The sequence below is a fragment of the Atractosteus spatula genome, chromosome 9 (assembly GCF_055471065.1).
Source record: "Atractosteus spatula isolate fAtrSpa1 chromosome 9, fAtrSpa1.hap1, whole genome shotgun sequence".
Classification (NCBI taxonomy): domain Eukaryota; kingdom Metazoa; phylum Chordata; class Actinopteri; order Semionotiformes; family Lepisosteidae; genus Atractosteus; species Atractosteus spatula.
This window is the reverse complement of record NC_142714.1, coordinates 37651733-37673979: the sequence shown is the minus strand read 5'-3', so window position 1 is coordinate 37673979 and position 22247 is coordinate 37651733. Positions and strand designations below refer to the sequence as shown.

General features: G+C 37.4%; 1 protein-coding gene across 1 annotated transcript; it reads right to left on the bottom strand.

Moving 5' to 3' along the window:
• Window position 1: 1 nt before the first annotated feature.
• On the bottom strand, window positions 2-20254 carry LOC148828529 (synaptotagmin-like protein 2). The gene is made up of 12 exons (XM_088924596.1): window positions 20154-20254; window positions 19642-19787; window positions 18640-18745; window positions 17980-18103; window positions 17279-17357; window positions 15991-16842; window positions 15325-15408; window positions 7457-7548; window positions 5734-5906; window positions 2923-3025; window positions 414-575; window positions 2-58 (listed from the first exon to the last, which is right to left on the bottom strand). The coding sequence occupies exons 1-12, from the start codon at window positions 20252-20254 to the stop codon at window positions 2-4; spliced, it is 2079 nt and encodes a 692-aa protein (XP_088780722.1).
• Window positions 20255-22247: the final 1993 nt, after the last annotated feature.

The window sequence follows — 22247 nt, the reverse complement described above, 5'->3', positions numbered from 1 at the left end:
CCTATATATTAAGTTCTGATGTTGAAGCTAGCAGACCTGAACCATTGTCTGACGAAATCTGAAAAGAAATACAGTAATGGCAATAAAACATGATATAAAGATACTGAATTCAAACTTAGATGAAAAGCATACTGAAAAATGTCTGATCTCCCTGACATATGTTAGGAATGTTCTACAGTGATTAGTAATCTATTCAGTTATCAGTAATCTATTTAAATTTTTATATGATTAATTGCAGCTTTATATTACTGAGAAAATCTGATTTATGCTTGAAGCTTTTGTGGAATAAAGAGATTTCAATTAATTGTCGTGTGAAATTAACACAAATATTTATCATGCTCTAACTAACACAAAGGCAGGAAGGAATGAAGTTCCTCCTTTCAGCATGTAGTGCTTTCAGTGCGATGTCTTACACATGATTTCAGAGGATACCACATCTGTGCTCTGTCATTCCAATTCCAGGTGTTCAGAGCCACAGCCAGTTCCCCGAGACATCGGTTCTTCCCCAGCATATTATAATCCCAGACTGAAAGGGACAGTATGTGGCTCACCAAGCTGTTCTTTTCAATTTTATACTGTGAAGAAAAAACATTACAAATCACTGTTATGAAAATAAAGCATGATAAGTGTATAGGAAGCTGATGAGTTTGAAAAGAACGGGGCACAGTCTATGAGTGTCTGGTATTTTAGATGTGAGAAATCTCAGAACCATGTCCATGAAGAACAAAACCTCTTCTATTAAGGCTGTAGATGTTTTCTGCTAGATCTGGCATGAGTCACCAGGAAGCTTTTGAAGTGCCTGAAATAATTCAAAAGCTTGGTTGCTTCTTTCTTTGAGACACTAGTGCCAGCAGCGTAAGATACTAGTCTAGACTTCTCGCTAATCTAGACAAAATCTTGTCGTTGGGAATTCCAAAAACTTGCTAGATCTAGAGATATACTTACAAAGTTGGCAATATATAAAGGCCTTTCACCTATCCCACAGTTGGAGTTCATCCCCACAACCCACTGTGGCTTAATGCCATCTCTTCTCTCCCTGATCAGTTATAAGCAGAATGTGGTATATTTTTTACGAAGGCCCACTTCCTGCGTTATGTTATTTTTTAGAGTAAGCAGAAGTCATAAAGAATCATGAATAAAAAAATTAATTCTGATCATTTCACTACCCTGGAAAGCAGAACTGTCTAAAAGGACCCATACATATTATGTATAAGATATATCACTGAATAAATTATAATAACACGTCAAACTGGATATCTGTAAGTGTGTATTTTAATTTCTGTTATCCTGATATATGACTAAATATAATATAAATGGCCTAATTTACCCATGTTTCCACATGCAAAAGGAATAATGGTAATACAATACCGTAACTGTAAATGATGCATCATTTACAGTCATGATGCAGAATGTTGTGCCTTGAGTTGTTAAAATGATTTGAGTTTTCAAGATTAAGCTAAAAAAACTGTTGGGTAAAAAAAAAACTGTGTAACACTTACACAGTTTCCTTCATGTTTATTCAAACTCCCAATGAAATATGAAATAGGAACAAAAACATCAAATAACAAAACGAGATTGAATCACGTGTCTTGCTTAAAAAACCTAAAATAAGTTATACTGTAATGATAATTACATTGCACAGGGCACATTCATATTGGTCATAACTAACTGAATTCCAGAAAAGGTGAGGACACGAGGGTCACATTTATTCAAAATCAAATATACAATAACATTATGCTCTTTGGAACTGAAAAAGAAACCTCTAGAACTATTCAGAGGCCTCCAAAGGCTTCCTGTTTCCATAAAGGCTATAAAGTGTGGTAATACACAACAATCATTCAGTAGCAGAATGCATCATTGTGGTTATGTTCAGACAGCTCACCAGCATAATGTATAATATAAAAAAGTGATGCTCATGTTGAGAAAACACTCCTGCCCACTATGAAGCACGGCATGGAGTATATTATGTTTGGGGTTGTATTGCCCCTGCTGGACCTGGATCCCTTGTTAAGACATTGAATATCATAAACTACAACACGTACCAGGACATTTTGGACAAAGCCCTACTTCCCTTTAACATGCAGCAAATGGATATTCTAGCATGACAGTGATTCAAAGATCTTAATAAACAAAAAAGGGGTTAGGTGCACACAAAATAAATGTTTTCAACTGGCCATCTCAATTTCCAAACCTCAATGAAATTTGAAGAGTTTTAGTCTCAACTCAGTTTACAAAATGGTAACCAAGGGGTTTGAAGGACTTAGAGCAATCATGACTGGGGGAAATGGTCACAAAATCCCTTCAGCCATTTTTTAATAATCTATACTACTTCAGGGGTCTGAATAAATGTGATCCTCATATTTTCTGGATTAATTTAATAATGACAATTATAACTTTTCTCTATGAATAACAAAGAAACAAACAAATACATACATGTATTGTATGCATTTGTATTTACTGAGCATCAAAATCAACATGTATAACTGCAACAAAATGAAAAAGGCATTGTCAGAAAAATAAAAATATGTTTGTAGCAGGTGTACTGGCTTTTTAATTGAACAGATATGACACTGGAAATTACCTATAGAGATTAACATTGAGAGGATTACTCTACAGGGGGCGTGTTGTGCGTGTCAGCGCTACAGTATGCACTGTGCTTAAGCAACAGTTACTATAGTGCACAGCCATGCATTATTAATTAATATAAACTATGCTAAAACATTTAATCAATACCCCATATATGCAGTTGAACATTTTATAAAAACATACATGAATAAAGCATAGTGATAAATGAATAATGAATAAAAACCTTGATGTTACTTTTCATACTCTTTTTGATGCTCAGTATAGACATATACTGTATACATATTAAACATCTGCAACTAACACAAAAGTGCATCTGTAAACAGGTAATAAAATTACCCTCAGAATCTCATTGAACATGGGGTTGGCTGTTTGCTTTTTGACTGTGGTCTTCCTTTTTGTTGTCCTGCTGTTGTCTGGGAGCAAATATGTTTTGATATACCTAAAAAATAAAAAAATGTGTTATACAAAAACATTTGGTTTCTCACTTTATGGAATCTTAAAATGGATGAAGAAAATGTTTTGTAATTTTAATCCTAGTTCCTGTAGTGAGTTAATTAGCTTGTGTTACAATGGAGAACTTATTGTATAATCCTATAAATACCTATATAACTACGTACAGCATCATTTATTTTTACATAGAATGATATATAAACATGAGTGGCATGGTGTTGCATTGGTTAGCCCTGGGTTCAATTTGCTCTGTGTGGAGATTGTATGTTCTCCCCATGTTTGCATGGGTTTTTTCAAGGTGCTCTGGTTTCATCCCACTGTCCAAGAAACATACTGGTAGGTTTGTTGGCTTCTGGGAAAATTGGACCTGGTCAGTTGTATGTGTCTGTGTGTGCACTTTGATGGACTGGCATTCCATCCAGGGTGTATCCTGCCTTGCGTGTTGTATAATTGTGAGATAGGATAATATCTGGCTCCCCTGTATTGAATAAAGCTGTTAGAAAATGGATGGAAGGATGATTTAAACATGTTATTAAATCTTTAAATTTGATAGCATAAATCTAAGTTAGAGAAACCTGTAAAAACATGTGCCCATTCTCAATTTGTCTGCTAAAACATTACTGTCTAGGAGCATCATCAGATTCTGGAATGATCACATATCTCTATAAATATTCCCAAGCTTAACCTTAAAACAAAGTATAGACGGCAGCAGCTATTATTTAAGTGCAGCAGATTATTATTATATATAGTGCTGTGACCTCCAGATGGTGTGGGGCCAGAATTACAGGTGGAGCCAGCTGGAAGCTGGATGCCACAGAACCAGCCCCTTGCCTGAGAGAGTACAGTAGGTCCCACCTCGCTGGAAAATGTCGTGACTGGCCTTGAAGTAGCTAACCCATACATTCATACCCTTACATGAGTCCTTCTATAAGAAGGGTGGAATTAGCAGCAGAAGAGGAAAAGTATAGAGAAATGCCCTAGACTTCTGTATACATCTACCAGGCCCTCTGAGCTCTGAAGGGAACACTAGCATAGACACTATGTAAAGTCATCCAAAGCAAAAAAGCAGACCTGTGGCTGACCAAATTGAAAGCATAATTAGGGCTAATCCAGGTCCCGTTGATGCATTTACTATCCCAGCCCTCTCTTCAACCATTGTTGAAGGTATCTCTTGTGATCACATCTTTCCAAAAAAACCTGCTCCCAGAGAATGGCCTTGCCACAGATGGAAGGAGTGCTTCTACCAAGCCAAAGCCTGCTGAACACTGGGGAGTCTTTGATAAGACAGGATCTGTCACAGTTGGGGTGAGTGGTTGAGTCATATCTGTAAGGAATGCAGGTTTAACAGGGAGATGTGTATGACTGGGGAAGCTGCTGCTAGTGAACCCAGGTGATGACAACAAAACCAATTGTTACAATATTGTTACAGGCTGAGGTAGGTGACAATGGAGGTGTCTAACATTTCCAGCTTTAAAGCAGAGGGCATGTTTGCTGAGATGTAGGGGTTCCAGAGTCAGTGATCAAACAAACATAAAGTTTACTTTTGTTTACCTTAGTTAATTAAGTTCTTGGTAAATAATTAAACGTCAATCAACAGTCCAGAAAGATACCATATAAGATCAAATCAGGAACTAGGAACACGTGGGGTATCAACAGCTTAACAGCCATATTCTTATCTCATATGAAAACCATTGGTACATTAGGAGCATGAGGGTGTTTGTTATCCTGCTGGAATGTTGTGATCAGAATTGGTCCACAGAAAAGGCTGCAAGTGACATCCTAGTACAAATGTATTGCAGGCTACTACAAAATATTAAAAAATCCTTAAAAATTCTGTATTCTGTAAGGCTATGTACAAGTCGTGTCTTGCACATCACACTTGTACATAGCATTGGATTTAGCAATTGGCATGGAGACACTTACACTTATTTGTATGTAATTTGTCATTTATAATCAAATGTATGCTGATTTAGTATAGTCTCAAATATATAAACATCAAAAGTAAATTGTTCTCGCCACAAACCAGGCAAATTTGTTCCTTGCTGTATTTCCCTTTCTTGAGTTTCTTCAAAGCTTGATTTTCAGATGGGTAAATTACCTCATCTGCTGTGCATCGATCAGCTTCTCACTCTTCTGGTCATTGAGAGCCAATGCAGCAGTCACTTAATTATCAAATAATCAAACTGATTCCAAAACATTCAGTCCATTCATTCATTTTTAACTACTTTATACGATACAGTGTCACAGGGGAGCTGGAGCACAAGGGCTCAAGATATAGTATGTCCTGGATGTGATGCCAGTCCAAAAACCTTGAGTCAATATCAAAAATCTATTTATCTAATACCACACATGCAGAAAAATAGTGATATAATTCTTTTCATGTATATACAGTGTGGGAATCTTTAAATTTTCAGTTTAATATTGTGAACCAATGTTTAAGTTCACTCAAAAATATACAGCCATGAATTCTGCAAAAGTCAAATAAGATATATTGATAATACTAATAAAACTGGAATTTAAGATAATATTAAATTGAAAAAATGTGTTTTTATTGACAACCTGAGCATGGTCACTAGATCAGCTGTGTCACTCGTTAAATTTCACTGTTGTAGGCACAGTTCAATTGAATAAATACTACCAAAGTAAAAAAAAAGAAAGACGATACTGAACAGTTATTAGTGAGAGAGCTCCACTAACGGGTCAATGTCTCCTCTTTGCACTTTAACCTTGTCCAGGTTTCTGCACTGGGCAATATAAATCTGAAACTCCTGGGTCTTGGGAGAATAATCAAGGTGAAACTGAATGCAGGCCTGGTCTTCAAAATTGGTGGAACCAACACTACTGGAGCTCCCAGTCCTGTTGTCATGCGCCTGGGAACACATACACACACTTTATATACACACTTTACACATCCTTGGAAACATGGCTGACTGTCACATTCACAGTTTTGTGAGTTACACTTTTTTTTTAAATGGAAACTGAAAATCAGTTTTAGAAAATTTGTGTACATTCAACTTAGCAGTTTTTATTGCTAAGAGACACATTCTGTATATCTCAATGTCAGGGGGCACCAAAATGTATTATTTTTCTCCATATATTTATCATTCAATATGCAACTATAAACCTGAAAATAATAATTAAACCCACTAATGCGTGTCTGTAATTTTGAAACATGATTTTTCCATGCACACTTTCTTTTTAATGCATGTATATTTAAACAAATAGGTTTTCATGGTTTCATGGATGGAGCCTAAAGGTCAAAGAGCCACCCACAAAATCATTTCTCTGTAGACATCAGGCAAAGTGATGAATAATGGGTTAAACCCATTACGTATAACGCAAGAACTCAAGGATATCCATGGTAGGTAGGTCCCTTTTCAGGCCATAAAGGCCCATGGGGAATTTTTTGACCATCCAACACTGAAGGTGATGGGGTCAGCATCACACTCCAGCCAGCCTATTACCCCCAGAAGTATTAACCTCCAGTACTCACTTGGAAAGCAGACTGAGTGGACCTGGGAGCTGTCTGAAAGGAATTAGAGCAAGCTAAACCACTTGCCCTACCTGGGATTGAACCCAGGACATTCTAGTCAGCAGCTAGATGTCCATGCTGTCTGAATTACCACAGTACCATGAGGATAACCCTGATACAGTATACTTAAATTCCACTTAAACAGTACATCGACTGTACATCTGATCAAGCACCTAGCACTCTCCACCTGTGTACTGGCAGAGCCTTTTCTTCTCCATCCTACACCTGCTCTTTCTAAAACGTGGCATCACAGGGTTGATCAGGGCTGGTAAACATTGAGGAGCTAATGTGGGTGATGGTGTATCGCAAAAGGCACAAACAAAAATGCAGTGGTTTGCAGCAATGCAATCTAAAGTACAGTGTCTAATAAATAACTAATCACCATTTCCCTCTCTGTTTTACTTTGACCATGCCAGGAAACATGAAACTCAGATGGGCAGATATGAACAGACAAACAAGTAAAGGTTAATTCCCTGCTTCAAACAAGAGACACAACATTTCAGGCGCTAAGGCTTCTTCATGTATCTTTGCAGGATACACATGCTGATGCAGCTTCTCACTCATCTATAAATAGATTCTGCCTTTTGACAATAATATGCATGCATTGAAATTTAGATGGTCTCATGATAACCATTTTTGTAAGTCGCTGTTTAAGCTTTTAAACTGCTTTTCATTTTTTTTTAAATTGAAGATAGTGTAAAAAAAATACAGTTTCTCCTGATGTGTTGTTAATGCCTTCACTTCTTAAAGCAAATGCAAAACTTGCAGAAACAGAGGTTTTAATAGTCACTGCACTAACAAGGAAGACAGCCATTTTACTAACTTATGACACTAACCTCTAACATTTTAGTATGGAAATTATTTTTTTAAATAACTTGCTTTTCTTACCACTGAGTCCGGCTTTGGGAATCTTAATGTGTTTTGGTCTGTTGCATCTTTTTGTCTTGAATCGTTGTAAGAAAGTACTGGAGAGTAGTAAACTAAAATGACACAAAGACAAAAGAATACATGACAGTATACATGCATGTCATCCATGACAGTTTGTGGCCTTAGTAATGTTAAAATTTATTAAACAATTTTTAACTAACTTTTAATAAAAATGATAGTGGAAATACCTAGATTTATTGTACTCCTTTTATTTAGTTAGCATCACTACCTGAAGACAGTAGAAAAACACATCTTCAAATGAACTTCAGCCTTTCAGGGGGAATTCTAATTCAGAGCTGTTCAGTCACCATTGATTCATCAGCAGAGCACAGACACCAAATGTCTGACGCTGTGGTTTTTCTCATACTGAGCATTACCTCTCATACTATTGCAATGATGCCTCTGAGGAAGGATAAAACTTTTATTTGTCTAACATTTTGACCACAAGCAGAAACATCAATGGCTGGATTCATCAGAAAAAACAAAATTATGTCACAATGACAACATTTCAAGTTTGTTTGCTGTATTTGTCTTAAAGCCAGAGAAATGCTCTCCTCAACTGCAAATTTAATAAATTAAATTAATAAAATGTGAGGGGAACTGTGAATTTTGCTATAATTGTGAAGGAATAGAAAAACAGGCTTTGACCAGTAGACGATATCAACTGCCTTACCTAAAACTAGTAATTCAATAATGCTATGTGGCATCTAATGATGCAGAAAAGAAAATCAGCATTCAACTATAATTAAATTAAATAATAATTTAAAGATAATTATTAATTAATAATTTAATTATTTATATATCAACATTATAGCTAATATGCACACACACAGTTTTGACTCACTGTTAAAATGAGAACACTATTAAGTTATGTTATGAATGGTAAATGACCTTTAACATTAACTCAATGCTTGCAGCATGTTTGCAGTACTGATGCATAGACCAGCTCAGCATCTGAATTGACTGCTGTGGGGTGTTCCAGGGCTCTTACTGAGCAGTCTGTCACGACAGCAGCACTGGAGTGCTGCAAATCCACAGAAATTACTGGATATCATCAAAAGCCCTATCTAGAATTTAACAATGACATTATTCTACAGGCATTTCAATGTGTGGAATTTGGGACAGGAGAACTGTGGAATCAGATAACTTATGTTAGAATTCCTCCTCATATCATCACTCTTTCATCACCCCACAGATCTGAATAATGCAACAGTCAGCGTAATACTCACTAGAGATATCTCTACACATTTTTCCTTGCTTCAGATATGTCAAATGGCCCCCAAACGTTTAAAGGATTGAAATCGATTTTAATAAATACAAATGGACTGATTGATGTAAATGTTATTTATTCTTAGAATTCCTCATGCTGTAGCCCCTATAGCCTGAAAATGATCAGGCAGGTGAATCCTACAAATGTAATGGTTGTGAACTGCTGTGGTGTACCTCTTCCTTCCAGGACGTGACCTGTCCACAGTTGATTTCCTAGTTTTTCTGGACTAATTTGTTGATTTTGAAGTTGGGGCCTGTTTGTCTTACATACAGGCAATCTTCAATCAGTCTTCAACCACGCTAATAACTACCAGGCAATCTTCAAGAAAGGTATGGTTATATCTATTTTTCTGTTCTTGCAAATGGCTATTCGTATGGCTTTTAGTATGGCTATTTACACACATTCTTAACAGAATTGCTGTGGTAATTTTTACTCAAACACATAACAAATGCCTAAAGAACAGAGCACATGATGTAATCTCAATACTTTGTTATCTCAAGTGTGGCAAACACAGAGGCAGGTTGCCATAACACGATTGTTGAACAGTCTAGTTTCAGGGAAAACAGATACATATGTAAAAAGGCACCATGAGCTTAAAAACAGCATTATTTTACTGACAATGTGATTAAATTAAAAAAGCAGAAAACAAAAAAAAACTATATCTGAGCTCTAACTACATTTCTTCTTATCTCTCGTAAAAAGTAGCTGGGCAGCTAAGCTGTATACCAACATCACAGTCAAGTCTCATTTGAGACCCTTTTCAAAAATAAAATCACAAAAACCCAAAAGTGCATGCTTTAAAAAAACCCAGCATGACTTGGAGTCCCTGCTCTCTTCCTTGGCAGCATAGGTTGAATGGAAGACTCAGATAAATGGATGATTCAATTTCCAGGTTTTAACTGTCACCTGACCTATCTTCTTCCTTCAATTGGTCAGGTGACTGAGGACAACGAGTCACTCCCCATTGCTCTCTGCAGAATGTGGTGAAGACCAGAATCTCCACTTTGTCTTTACCTTCTGCCCTCTTACAGCTCTTTCTCTGTTACTCTTTCACCCCAGCTGTTCCAATAAGTTACCCTGTCGTATAAATGGCTGCAACTACAAGTCTCCTAGGATTAAAGCATTAAACAAATAAATTGGTGATTAGTAGGTCATCGGCAGACCAAAGATCCACCGTTCCACAGACAGCTTTCCCCCTTGGTGTCAGTAGACAACAGGGCGTTTGTCTACTACCTTCTCCCTCATTTTGGAAGCCTGGCAATAGCCATCCCTGTCACGCCCGACATCCCTCCCTAGAGGGTGCTCCACTACTCCCGTTATTGTTCCTGTGATTGTTAAGCTCCCGAGGTGTACCTTCTTAGGTGTATTATTTAAAGACTAGCCCCTCCAGTCCTCGGGGCTCATTATTAGGGTAAGGATGTCGCGAGGCCCACCTGGCACCCGGAAACCCTACGTTGGTCTCCTGAGGGCATAGGCCTCATTCCCGACACCTCCCACTTCCTGAGCCCAGGGTCTGGAGGATCTCGCCCTGTCACCTTTGGACCTCCATGTTTTGTCTATTCGTGTGTTCCCCCCTCCCGGGGATTTTAACCTTGTCGCGTCCCAGGATGGATTACTCGCTGATGGACTCTCAGACTGTGCCCTGACCTTCCTTTGGATTTGGATGCTATTCTTTGTCTCCCCCACTCACTGTCTCATGGATTGTCACTATTATTTTGTGCACTATTAAACCCCTGTGTGTTTCCTTTTACCACGCCTCCTGTTTTCTCCAGCTCTTACCGCATCACATAGGGTCTACAAGACCTGACACGGATCTCAGTCCGTGGTCCTAACAATCCCCTCTTCAGAGCCTCTGGGGACACCAGTGATTGCAAACCTCTCTCGCTCTGTGGTTGTGACTCTTCTGGGGACTTAGCATTACTGTCTTCACCCATCACTGGGTGTAGCACCTCATTTTCTTCTTCAAGCCTTTTCTTTCTTAAGGGGTCATCAGGTCTGAGACAGTAACTGTGAAGGCTTTGTATTACATAAAAATAGTCCTTTTAGAAAAACAGAGTGCAGGGAGCAGAAAATGAAGACAGTCAGCCTCTTGCTAGCCTTGGCAAGGAGGGAATCATGCCTTTGGTTGAAGAATCTGTGAGATGTGAAGAAGAATCTGTGTGCATCCATTGTCTTCATATACAGAGTTTTCCAAGTTGCAAATGTACTTAAACTACATATCTAAGTACAATCTTTGGTACTCTGCACAAGGAAAGAAAATTCTTGGCACTTTTCTTGTCTTAATCTTTGAGAAAGATTTTTTCGTCATTTGTCATAAATGAATGTTTTCATTAATTGAAATTAATCAAAACAATTGGGAGCACTATCGTTACTTTTGAGCTTCTGGAAGAGCTTGTTAGAGTTGATATAGAAATGCATATCCATCAATGTATAACTCTGCATATGAGACCAGCCACTGTGCTTTTAAAACTCCTTTCAGGGGACATGATGGCAACAGGGTCTTTGGCCAAAGGCTTTGGCAAGAAGTGCAAGTACTTGCACATAGTTTACTAATCAAATAATTAAATAACTGTTAAATGTAGTGTACTGTATATGTGTGAGTGAGGCAGGGTGTAATTAGTACAAAAACATGCTGATCTTTAGTAACTGGGTAAGCACTTGCATAAAAGTGTGTAATGTTTTCCTTATGGTTAGTAGACTATAGTAGGGAAGGTGGTAACCACAACATCTATTTTTGTAATACTATTTCTAAACTGTTTATTCTGGTGAAAAGGGAATGCTCCCTGGAAAACTGGGCAGATGTTGCCTAATGTTTGTCAGAGCCAATAATGAGCTATTTGTTTCATTTTTCATCAACATGAGGAACTATCTTGAACAATTGATTATGATAGGGTTGAGCATTATTGAGTGATGGTCCCTAAAGCAATGCTACCAGATGCAGGCATCTACAGAATTGCAGCTCCACAAGACCTCCATATATCACTATCACCACATGAACTGTTTACATCGATGCAATATAGATATAAATGTATGTAGGCGTTTGTAGAATATTCTTCCTATAACCAGATAATGGACTGAATAATTGGATAGTGAATGTATGTTTTTCCATCTTTTGATACCTAGGAGGATCTACTCAGCTGTTTATATCAGCACAATATAAACAGCTGAGTCGATCCAGCATCAACACCCTGAGTAGTAAACAGCATCAACACCACGTACACCCTCACCAACCCTAATCTTGTTGTCACTGTACCTTCTGATCTTTCCCTTTCACAGGATGAGCGATCCCTCCTCAGCAAAGGGCTCAGTTTTGTACCAGTTCCCAGGAAGCTGGATATCCCCCAGACCAGTGTCGACCTTAACCGCTTTTACCGCAGGATCCATCTCAGAGCACATTTTGCCGACAATTCCTCTTCACAGGCAGCTGATAACAACCCGGTTATTGATGTCATTAACAACATTAATCCCAAACAGAGCTGTTGGACTCCCCCCTCTGGCCGTTTTCCACCAGTTGATTATTTCATCAACCAATGCACTAATCAAGCTCCCAAGGCACTCTCTATACCCAGTAAACATAGGTCTAACCTCACCCAATGAGAAAGGCGCTCCAGTCTCTCCGCAACAGGGATGATATCGTCATCAAACCAGCGGACAAAGGAGGCGCTGTTGTGGTGTGGCGTAAGGATCTATATATCTTTGAAGCCTATAGACAACTAACTGACACTTCTGCCTACCTCATGAGACCACTGGTTGAAGATCTTCCCTCATACATCAAAGACACCAACCACGTGCTCCAACTTTTTAATGATTTCCAATTTCAGGGTACCGAATGCTACATTTTTACCATGGACATCACATCTCTGTACACCGTCATTCCCCATAATGACGGCCTTACAGCCCTCAAGCACACGCTGGACAAACGCACAGTGCTTGATCCACCCACCCACACCCTGGTACGCCTTGCAGAATTGGTCCTCACACTGAATTCTCTTTCAATAATCTTTTTTACCAACAGGTCAGTGGAGTTGCCATGAAGGCAGTGGAGGCACCAGAATGGGACCCAGCTATGCCAATATTTTTGTCGGCTGGGTAGAAGAATGCTTCTTCACTTCCTACACTGGCTATGTCCCTGAACTCTACAAACGATATATTGATGACTGCGTCGGTGCCGCCACAAGCTCCAATGATCAGCTTAAGTTCTTCCTGCACCATTTCACCAACTTCCACCCGTCCCTCAAATATACGGTTAACATATCTTCCACTACTCTTCCATTTCTAGACATCAACTTCTCTATCAACTACCCCCGACTGTCCACTTCAGTTTATTACAAACCCACGGATTCACACAGCTACCTCCTGTACAGCTCATTTCACCCCAACCACACTAAAAACTCTCTTCCTTTTTCACAGTTCCTTAGGCTACGACGATTATGCAGCGACGACATCGACTTCGAGAACCAAGCCCTCGAAATGTACTCCTTTTTCATCAACAGAGGATACCCCAGCAGTGTGATTGACAGGGCCCTTGCCCGAGCCAAAAACAACCCGATCAGGAACTCCCGCCGTAACAACCGCATTCCTTTGGTGCTCCCTTACCACCCTAACACACTTCCTATGCCCAGGACCATTAACCACAACATCCTACAGGATGATCCCTCCATTGGGGCCCTCTTTTCCGATCGCCCTATCATCTCATATCGCCGACCACCTAATCTGCGTAACCTCCTTGTTCACAGCTCCTTTGACCGCCCTCAACAACCATCCACACCAGGTGGATTCCCTTGCAACAGAGCTCGCTGTATCACCCGCAAGTACACATCCACCACCACACTCATTCAAGGCCCCTCAGGACAATTCCGGATCACCCAGACAGCATCTTGTACCTCCAGCAACCTTATTTACTGTATCTCCTGCAGTAAATGCCCAGCCATCTACATTGGAGAAACAGGAAGGAGACTCGGAGACCGCTTCAGAGAACACGTCAGGGCTGTGAAGATTAAAGATCTCTCCAAGCCCATTGTTTCTCATTTCACCTCTGACAGCCACGACCACTCTAATCTCTCCATCTGTGTTCTCAAAGACAGTTTTTATGAACTCATACATCAGAAAGACTACCGAAACCAAAATCATTCTGCAGCTAGGATCACACATTCTCCCTTCTCTTAATGACATACTACTGTTCTTTTAATTTTTCTCCATTCATTGGAAGTTTCATTTCACACCTCTCTACACCCATTCTGACTTCACACTTCTTGATTGGCCTCTCTTTCTGTCCCCTGCTCCCGCCTCTCACTCCTCCTCCCTCCCAGCCTTTGTTCTCCCGCTACATCTCTTTTGCCTACTGCCTTGTCTCTCTCACACCTGAAGAAGGCTCCACGGCCGAAACGTTGTGTTCTCTTTCTTCTTTTTTTCAGCATGGAATAAACCTATTACTTGTTCCATATCAGCACAATGTTTGGTGAAACTTTATTAGAAAAGAGGTCCACAATGTTAGACATATCTCTGATATTCTGGTCTTGTAAACCTATGACACAACTCATGCAATTGGTTCCATGCCATGCTTTCAAAACTCCTGATTTTTAGTTACACTATACTCCTATCAGGCACGAGAATGGGATTTAGGGAGGGGAACTGCCTCTCTTTTGCAGTTCCCACTTTTCTGCCTGTATTCCCTGTGATGTAAACAGTTTGTGGGATGTTTTCTGCTAAACCACATTGAAAATCAAAATTAAAATGTCTGGTGTAATTTTCCCTGTCAATAGATTAAAGTAGATGTGTGCCCAGTCAAGCACAGTGGAACAGTTTTAAGGCATAAAATGCACTCTGTAGGTTTTGGGGCTTAGTGAAGTGCATATTGCTGTTTTTGCTGTATACACAAGTAATCTGGATTTGACATGAAAACATTAATATGAGGGAAAAGTACAGAATGACACCTTTTATTTCACCATTTTAGGTGAGCATAAGTATTGGAACAAGTTAAAAGTTTCTTCACCAATTAGCTGATCAATTAATTTACCACATGAGAACTTATGTACAGACAACAGAGGCCTTAATGACCCGTAGTGGCAGGTCAGCTAAACTTCCATCATCATTACTGTTGGCTTGCAGTAACTTTAATTTTTCAAAAGGTGTAAACATTATAGTTAGACAAGACAAGGTACAGATGTTGGTGTATAGAGTGGTATTGTCAGAGAAAGGGAAGAATATAGCAAATAACTGAGAATTGCAGTGCAATTAACACATTTACATGATTAATAGTCAGTTAAATGTTTAGATGAATGCCTATTTGCAATATCTGAATCCATATGCATTGCGTATATAGTGCTAGGTCAATATTCTAAAAGTGTATTACAAGCTATATTACAGTTTATACTGCAATTAGGCTGGAAAAGAAAATAATAAAATCAATAGTCATATACACTTCTCAAATGTTCTCTCTTTAACACTTACTTCACACATTTGACTTCCCTCAAACTGCAGGTGGGATTGTGAATTTGATTTTACTATTTACTATTAAAAAAGGCTATTAAAGTCAATCTAAAATGGTGACCATACTCACTTTTCTCAGGGAAACAGAATTTTACTTTTGTAGCTTGAGCTCTGGCCAAAGCTTCCATAACTTGAGATGCACTTTTCTGTGAGTCTAAAATGAAAAAACATATCCAAATCTGAATAAAGGTTTACATGGCAAATATGTTTTCTTACAAACAAAACTGATACAAAAATTTAAATATAAACTGGAAGAAGAGTAGGTTTAATTCAGATTAAGCAGTGTCAGTGTCACAATCTCTTAGAACCACTACTTTGTTCAACAGGAATTAGGCAAGAAATGTTAATGTAGTTCAAAAGAAATGCAGCTGTAAACCTACTGTACTGCAAAACATCTCATTTGACATGTATCACATGTTTAGTGAAATGATTTACAAATGATCTGTCCATTCAAGATGATAAAAGAGCTTATTCCCGAGTAGGGATCCTAATTTGGAAGCATGGGATGTAAGGCAGGACTAAATCCCTGGAAAGGACACTAGGGCACACAAAAAAAAACAACCAAACTGAACAATTATATTTATCTTTGCTCTTTTGCCAGCATGTTGAGAGTATAGCACCCTTTCTGGTAAACAAATAAACACAGAAAATAAACAAATATTTTTGGTATGATGTTGTGTCATTTTCATTTCAGCCCAGTTGAGAAAAAAGTACACAGCAGAAAAATTGTACAAACCAAATTCATTTTTCTGGCCTGCACTGTCATCCTCAGAAGACTCTTCACTGGTGTCAGCTTTCTCCGTTCTTTGGGTTTCACTGTCTGTTTCATCTTTACTGCTTTTTAGCATTGCTTGTTTGGAACATGTTTTCCAAGGTGTCATTGGGTCCCTGTTCAAACTCTCATTTTCTCTGAAGGCCTCTGTTATGCTGTTTAAGAAGTCTTGTGTTTCTGCAGAGTAGTCCTCTTCTTCTTTTTGTTCTAGGATAGACGTTTGTGCCAGATATGGGGCTCTAGCATGTGTCCCATATTTAATTGTTGGAGGTTCCTCCTCATTCAGGTGTTCCACAACAGTTTCATTTAAATGGTCATGGTCATCTGGTACTGGCACTGGGTTCTCAGTTTTTGCATGAGGAATGGACCTGGGAGCAGGTGTAGGTGGCAGAACTCTTGGGGAAGGTCCAGGTGAGAAATTGAAACCATGGTGTAATGGACTTTCAGAAGCTCTCAGGAAATATAGTTTCCTAATCATGTCTTCTCTAAGGTTTCTGCAGGCTGTGTTCCTAAATGGCTGGAGCGATATAGACCTCTGCAGTCTTGGAAGGCTCACAGGGTCTTCAGTGTTAAGCCATTTTAGTAGATGTACCTGTTCATTTGTATTAGCTTCCTCTGCCCTGCCTGGCAGAATGGACAGGTCTGCTGGAGAGTGTTCCTCATCTGTTGGTGTGTAAGATTTCTCAAAAGTTTCTGAGGAGCTGCAAGACCCAAATTCTCTCAATACACTGTAATCCAGGACTTCATAGTTAGCAGTTTGCTCAGGTCGAACGGTGTTGGAATAGTGTGTGGGATTCACTGATGGATTGGTATATTCTGTAAAACAAAAGGTGGTTTGAATTAATTATACTGTATTCCTTTTTTAGATCTGATTCAATGAGAGTCATTCTGCTGACGACATTGTCTGTGATTCTAGTTCACAGTGAAACAACTTTTGAAACAACTGATGAAAGAAGAAGATTGATAAGTTATTCAGAATGTTTATTTTATCAAAGCAGGAAGAAAAACAAAACCAAAAGAAGACAAATTAGTTATTTTTTAGAGTTCGATATCATTATTAATTCCGAAAGAAATAGGCAAATAATCATTTACATGTACTGTATGATATCAAAAGACTCAGTGTATGTTCAGTGGGATAATTCAAATATTACAAGCAATTTGTAAATATTTTACATTGTGCCAACATTACCTCAATGTTCACTAAAAAATGACAAATAATCTACTTCAGAATAGACAACAGTAGGAGAGTCACCTTTGTATGTCTGTATGGGTGTTCTTAAGACTGCAGTGTTTGAGAAAGATTGCTCTGTTCCCACATAAGAAGTCATTTCCTGCAAAATCCAAAAAAGGAAAAAAAAATAAAACTAAACTTTTTGATTTGAAATGTTCATGGTATTTTACTTAACACTTCTGCAAAAGGTACAATGCCCTTTGAAAATGTACTATAGAGTATTTTCCCTCTTTATGTACATAATTACACCTTTCTTTCTAGAGAGGACTGTTTTCCACACTCAGCTCTTGCTAAGGGGTAGGTGCTGTTGTTGATAAAAACATATCCACAATTATTTATCCCTATACATTTGAAAAACAGGGACTGAAGAATTATAAATAGTAGGGATGTGTATTTATTTGCACTTCAAGTCTGCTCCAATTCAAGGGGTGTAAGAAAAAATATTGATTAAGAAGAAAAGTTAATTTATCCAGAATCACATTGTGTGCTGCATGTAATCCTATTCAGTACCACTACATATTCAGTACCAAGTCTGGATCATTACATTTTTTAACATACAATCAAGTCAGATAAATTCAATTGCTTTGGAAGGCTGGCTTTCCATTGCTTGGGTTTTGAATGCAAGATATAGAATTCGCACATAAGAGCACATTTATTCAAATGTGCTTTATTGTAATGTGGGCTCCTATTAACATTTCAGAACAAAAAGAGACCACATTCACCTTGCTTGCTTCGGCTATTAGAGATGGAGAAGAAAAAGGGATTGAGGGTGGTTGACGTTGTGGTTTTAAGATGGATTTGGGGGCATTTAGGTTCTCTTGATATTCCCTCATATCTTCAGCAAACCTGTGAAAAAAACAAATTGCTTATACTGTACATACTGTATACTCCACTGCTTTTGAAGATGTTGTAAATTTTCATGTAAAATAAGCACAAAAGGCATTATTCCTCTTGGTTTTTATCATTTTATCTGTGCATGAAATTACAAAAATGTACCGGTAGTACAGGTAGTCTTTGCATATTTTTTTATTATCATTGGTTCCCTCAGTTATCCTTACAGACTATGTGACATAACAACAACACACTATGTTTTTAAAAATGTTGCATACCATATTGCTCTTGTTTGTTTTGCATATCCCACTTCAAAAACTTTTTGAACACTTCTCAAACAGAATCAATTACGTTATGCAAATTTGTATCAGAATTCAGAAGTATCTGCTTCTTGGAAATTAGATTATCCTGCTTAAACTGGAAAAGGTGTTGTGGAAGCTATTATCATATGAAAAAATAGACCTTACATACATATGGTCTAAAATGTTATTTATAATACAACAGATGAACAAAGAACATCCTCTGAGCACACTTAATTAAACTTAATTTACCTGTAAGAAAAGTCCTGACTAGCTTCTGTAACTTTATCATCTCTTGGGCCAAGATATGGTACCAAATAGACACTTTCTGTTGAACTGCTGGTTTCACTAGAGTAATCTTAAAAAGACAAATATATATAAAAAATACAAGAATTTACTAATTTAATATTAAGAATTGTTCAAGAATGGTATTCCTGTGCTTCTTTACATCAAAACATTCAACTTGTGTCATGGAAGAAAAATACAGCATATACAGTACAAATAAAGAATATACAGATATACAAATACAGAATATACAGAATATGAATTTTAATTAGATCCAGGCAAGAAATCTGAGGAATAAATGTCCTTGATTTTGTTCTCTGTAGTACAAAAGAAATATGAGCGTAAGATGGAACACTTTCATGTTTTGAAATTACAGTACATACTAGTATTAGCTTTAAGCAGGCAAAACAGATTGTAAAATTGAAGTTGAATTGAGGAATGTAACACAAAACCAGATTAAAATGGCCATTATTTTGTATGCTTCTGAATATAAATTAATATAAACATTCTGATGAATTTCTGTTCACATTTTAGATAGATTGGCAACACAAAATAAAATAAATCTCTTTTTAGATGCAATACTATACACAGTGATGAAACAGTAGTAAAAATCTTCCCGTAAAAAACAAATAATTTCTTTACTTCAAGGCTAACTTTGCCAAATCTATGTCAAAATGAAGGAAAACTATGTAATTCCCAGTTTGAACATTTGAGAGCACATTTGGCCTGATTTGAGTGGGGTTATTATTCTGAGAGTGTTAAAACAATTACATGTACAATAGAGATATTAACTATAGAATTCCTGTAATCCAGTCATTTTCTATGTAGTCAATTGTTCCACCAGTCAAGTCAGATAAAACAGATAAAACAATACCATTGGCAGATAAAACAATACCATTCAAGCAAAAGTGGAACAGTAAGACAGGAAAGGAAATGTAACACAATAGGAAACTAAAGTGTGCAGTTTACCCTGTATGCCACTATTCCACAGTGATGATCGCACAAGGTCAGTCCCATTGAGACCATCCTGATAGCGCATCTCTTTGACTTCCTCAAACCATATTCCTGTCACAAGTTTATATTGCTTTTCATCATGAAGCTTGGCTTCCAGCTGTCTGTGCAAAAAAATAAATCAATTTCAGCAGAACACAAAATAATTAATATTTAGGAGATTATTAATTAACAGATAATCATATACAGATAATTAATTTTGATTTTGATCACTTGAATTCATGAAATTTAAATAAAAGCACCTCCATATGTTAACAGAACTGTATTTTAAGGAATGAAAAACTAATTTAAATATTTTACCTTTCAAAACTTTGAAAACTGCACTCTAAAGCAGTATGGTTTTGTAACAATAGTACAAAATATTAAGTACAACGTAATTTTGGATTACCTGCTATGCTCTGGCACAGCTCTATGTAACTGATCGTTGCAAGTTATGATATCGTAAGAGCTCAGCCACCTGGACTTATTACCTAATTCTGTTATACTCCGTTTCCTTTAGTGCAGCATCTTTAACAATTACAGCCCTCAAGATTTCTTGCTCTTCTTCTGTCAAAAAACTTAGGTCCATCATCTTCAGGCAATGCAATTCAAAGTAAGTTTTCTGAAAATAAATGGATTCAAAAGTATAGGTTTAAAATTAAACATTAGACTGAGATCATTAATTTAATTCCTAACAGAAGATGATGATTAACATCAAAATCAAGGACAACACAACAAACCTTGGATCAACCTGAAGACAGAAGAAACATTGTCAGTAATGGAAATATGTTTGTGGATGTCTGTGCTGGTATGCTGGAGTGCATGAAAAGCAATACCAACAATGAAAGTTCTCATTTTGGGGGCTCCTGAATTGTTCGGAGAGTGGCAGACCTGCACCACCAGGATTCACAAAGCAAAAGTGTACATTTTCTTGGGTTCCACTTAGCTTGTCAGTAAATAGTGACTCCCAGAATGTGAAGGATGTTTGTGAGCTATGGGGGTGTATTCTCCTGTTAGATTCTGTGGAGACTGCAGTGTGTCAAAGCATGTATCAAGTGGGGAGTGTGTCAAAGGATGGATAGGCTAGTTGAGAATAATTTTTCTACCTAGACGTGCAGACGTTGTTGCTGAAACAACATACTGTAGCAGAAAATGATTCCCAAATGGATAGGTATAAGTTAATAAAAAAACAAACAATTCCAGATTCCCTCCCCAAAAAGTTTTCCTTTGCAGCAGCATAACATTTATTTTTTTCAAAACATGGTTATTGTTTTACATTGTAATGTTTAATAGTTTTTATATAAAAATGCAGATCGTTTTTGAGCAAAAGGTAAACAAAGCTATAAGTAATTTGTTTTTAAACAGGTTTAGCACAATAAACATTTTTACTCTTTACCAAAAACCAAGTATATGTAATGCAATTACAAAGGAAAGGATTGCGCTGAGTGACCATAACACATACAAATTGCAAAGAAATTGTTTTCTTAGTTTGCTCACCTATGTTGGTGAAAGTACAGACTGCATTCTACAAATAAGGGTACTAAAGATCAAGCACCTGCTAGCACCTGAACAGGCTCAGCAGCAATGAGATCACTGTCCTACTGACTGCTTTGGCTAACAAACTACTAAGGAAGGTAAGAAATATGGTTACACTTTATTATAAGAGTCTCCTTATAGGCACATATAGTACTAGCAGGTACTTTCCTATATGTAACGCAGTTTGGGATCCTTTGGAAATAAAATCACTATATAAATGCAAAGAATTTGTTAATTAAAATTAGAACATAATAAAGCCATTCAGCCATTCAATTAATCTATCTCATTTGGTTGCCAGTAAGTGATCACAGTAATTTCTTGATTTTATGCTTTTATCATGTCTTAAGCAGTTTATACTTCACAAATGTTAAAGGCTTCATGGCCTCCTAGAAAAAGTACTGTATAACATGGGAATGTTCATCGTCGAGCTAACTCCCTATCTGTTAATTTTTAATGTGCAGATTTTTAATGTGTAGTTATGATTGTTCATATGGTGTGGAAGTCTTGAATAAGTGTTTTGAACATTACACATGTGGCATAATTGTGTTCTTTTAGTCTTTGGGTTTGTTAGGAATCTGTGATTGTAAAGGAGGAAATGAATTAAATAATTGCTTATTTGATGTCAATTAACAGTTATGACTTCAGAGTACATCACTTCATACTTTATATACTGGGGTATCAGCTTTAACAGCACAGCTGAGTAACTTGTTTCAGAAACCCACAACACTATGTGTAAAATAGGGCCACACATTTGTTTTACACACAATTCCCTTGTATCGTCTGGTTTGAGTTTCACTGTTTATTCTGAAGAAATCCATTGGCTGACTTTGTCAAAGTTTTTGAGGATATTGAATACTTGAACCAGGTCCCCTTATTATTATTTCTGCCTTATTCTGCCTGCAATATATGAGTTAATATTTTTGATGAATTAATCAAAAACCTTCTGAAAATCAAAATATAACATAGAATATGTTCTATTGTATCAATATTGCAGATATTTAACACGTTTGTTAAGCAGCAAATAACTTTTCTAAATCCACATTGAGCAT

Excerpts from the sequence above, each read along its gene's own strand:
- LOC148828529 (XM_088924596.1), bottom strand. The coding sequence starts at position 20,254 with ATGATGGACCTAAGTTTTTTGACAGAAGAAGAGCAAGAAATCTTGAGG. Across the intron at positions 7,549-15,324 it reads ATTCTGTTTCCCTGAGAAAA|TTTACTACTCTCCAGTACTT; the intron begins GTGAGTATGGTC and ends GTGTCATTTTAG. Across the intron at positions 5,907-7,456 it reads TCCCAAAGCCGGACTCAGTG|GCGCATGACAACAGGACTGG; the intron begins GTAAGAAAAGCA and ends ATGTGTTCCCAG.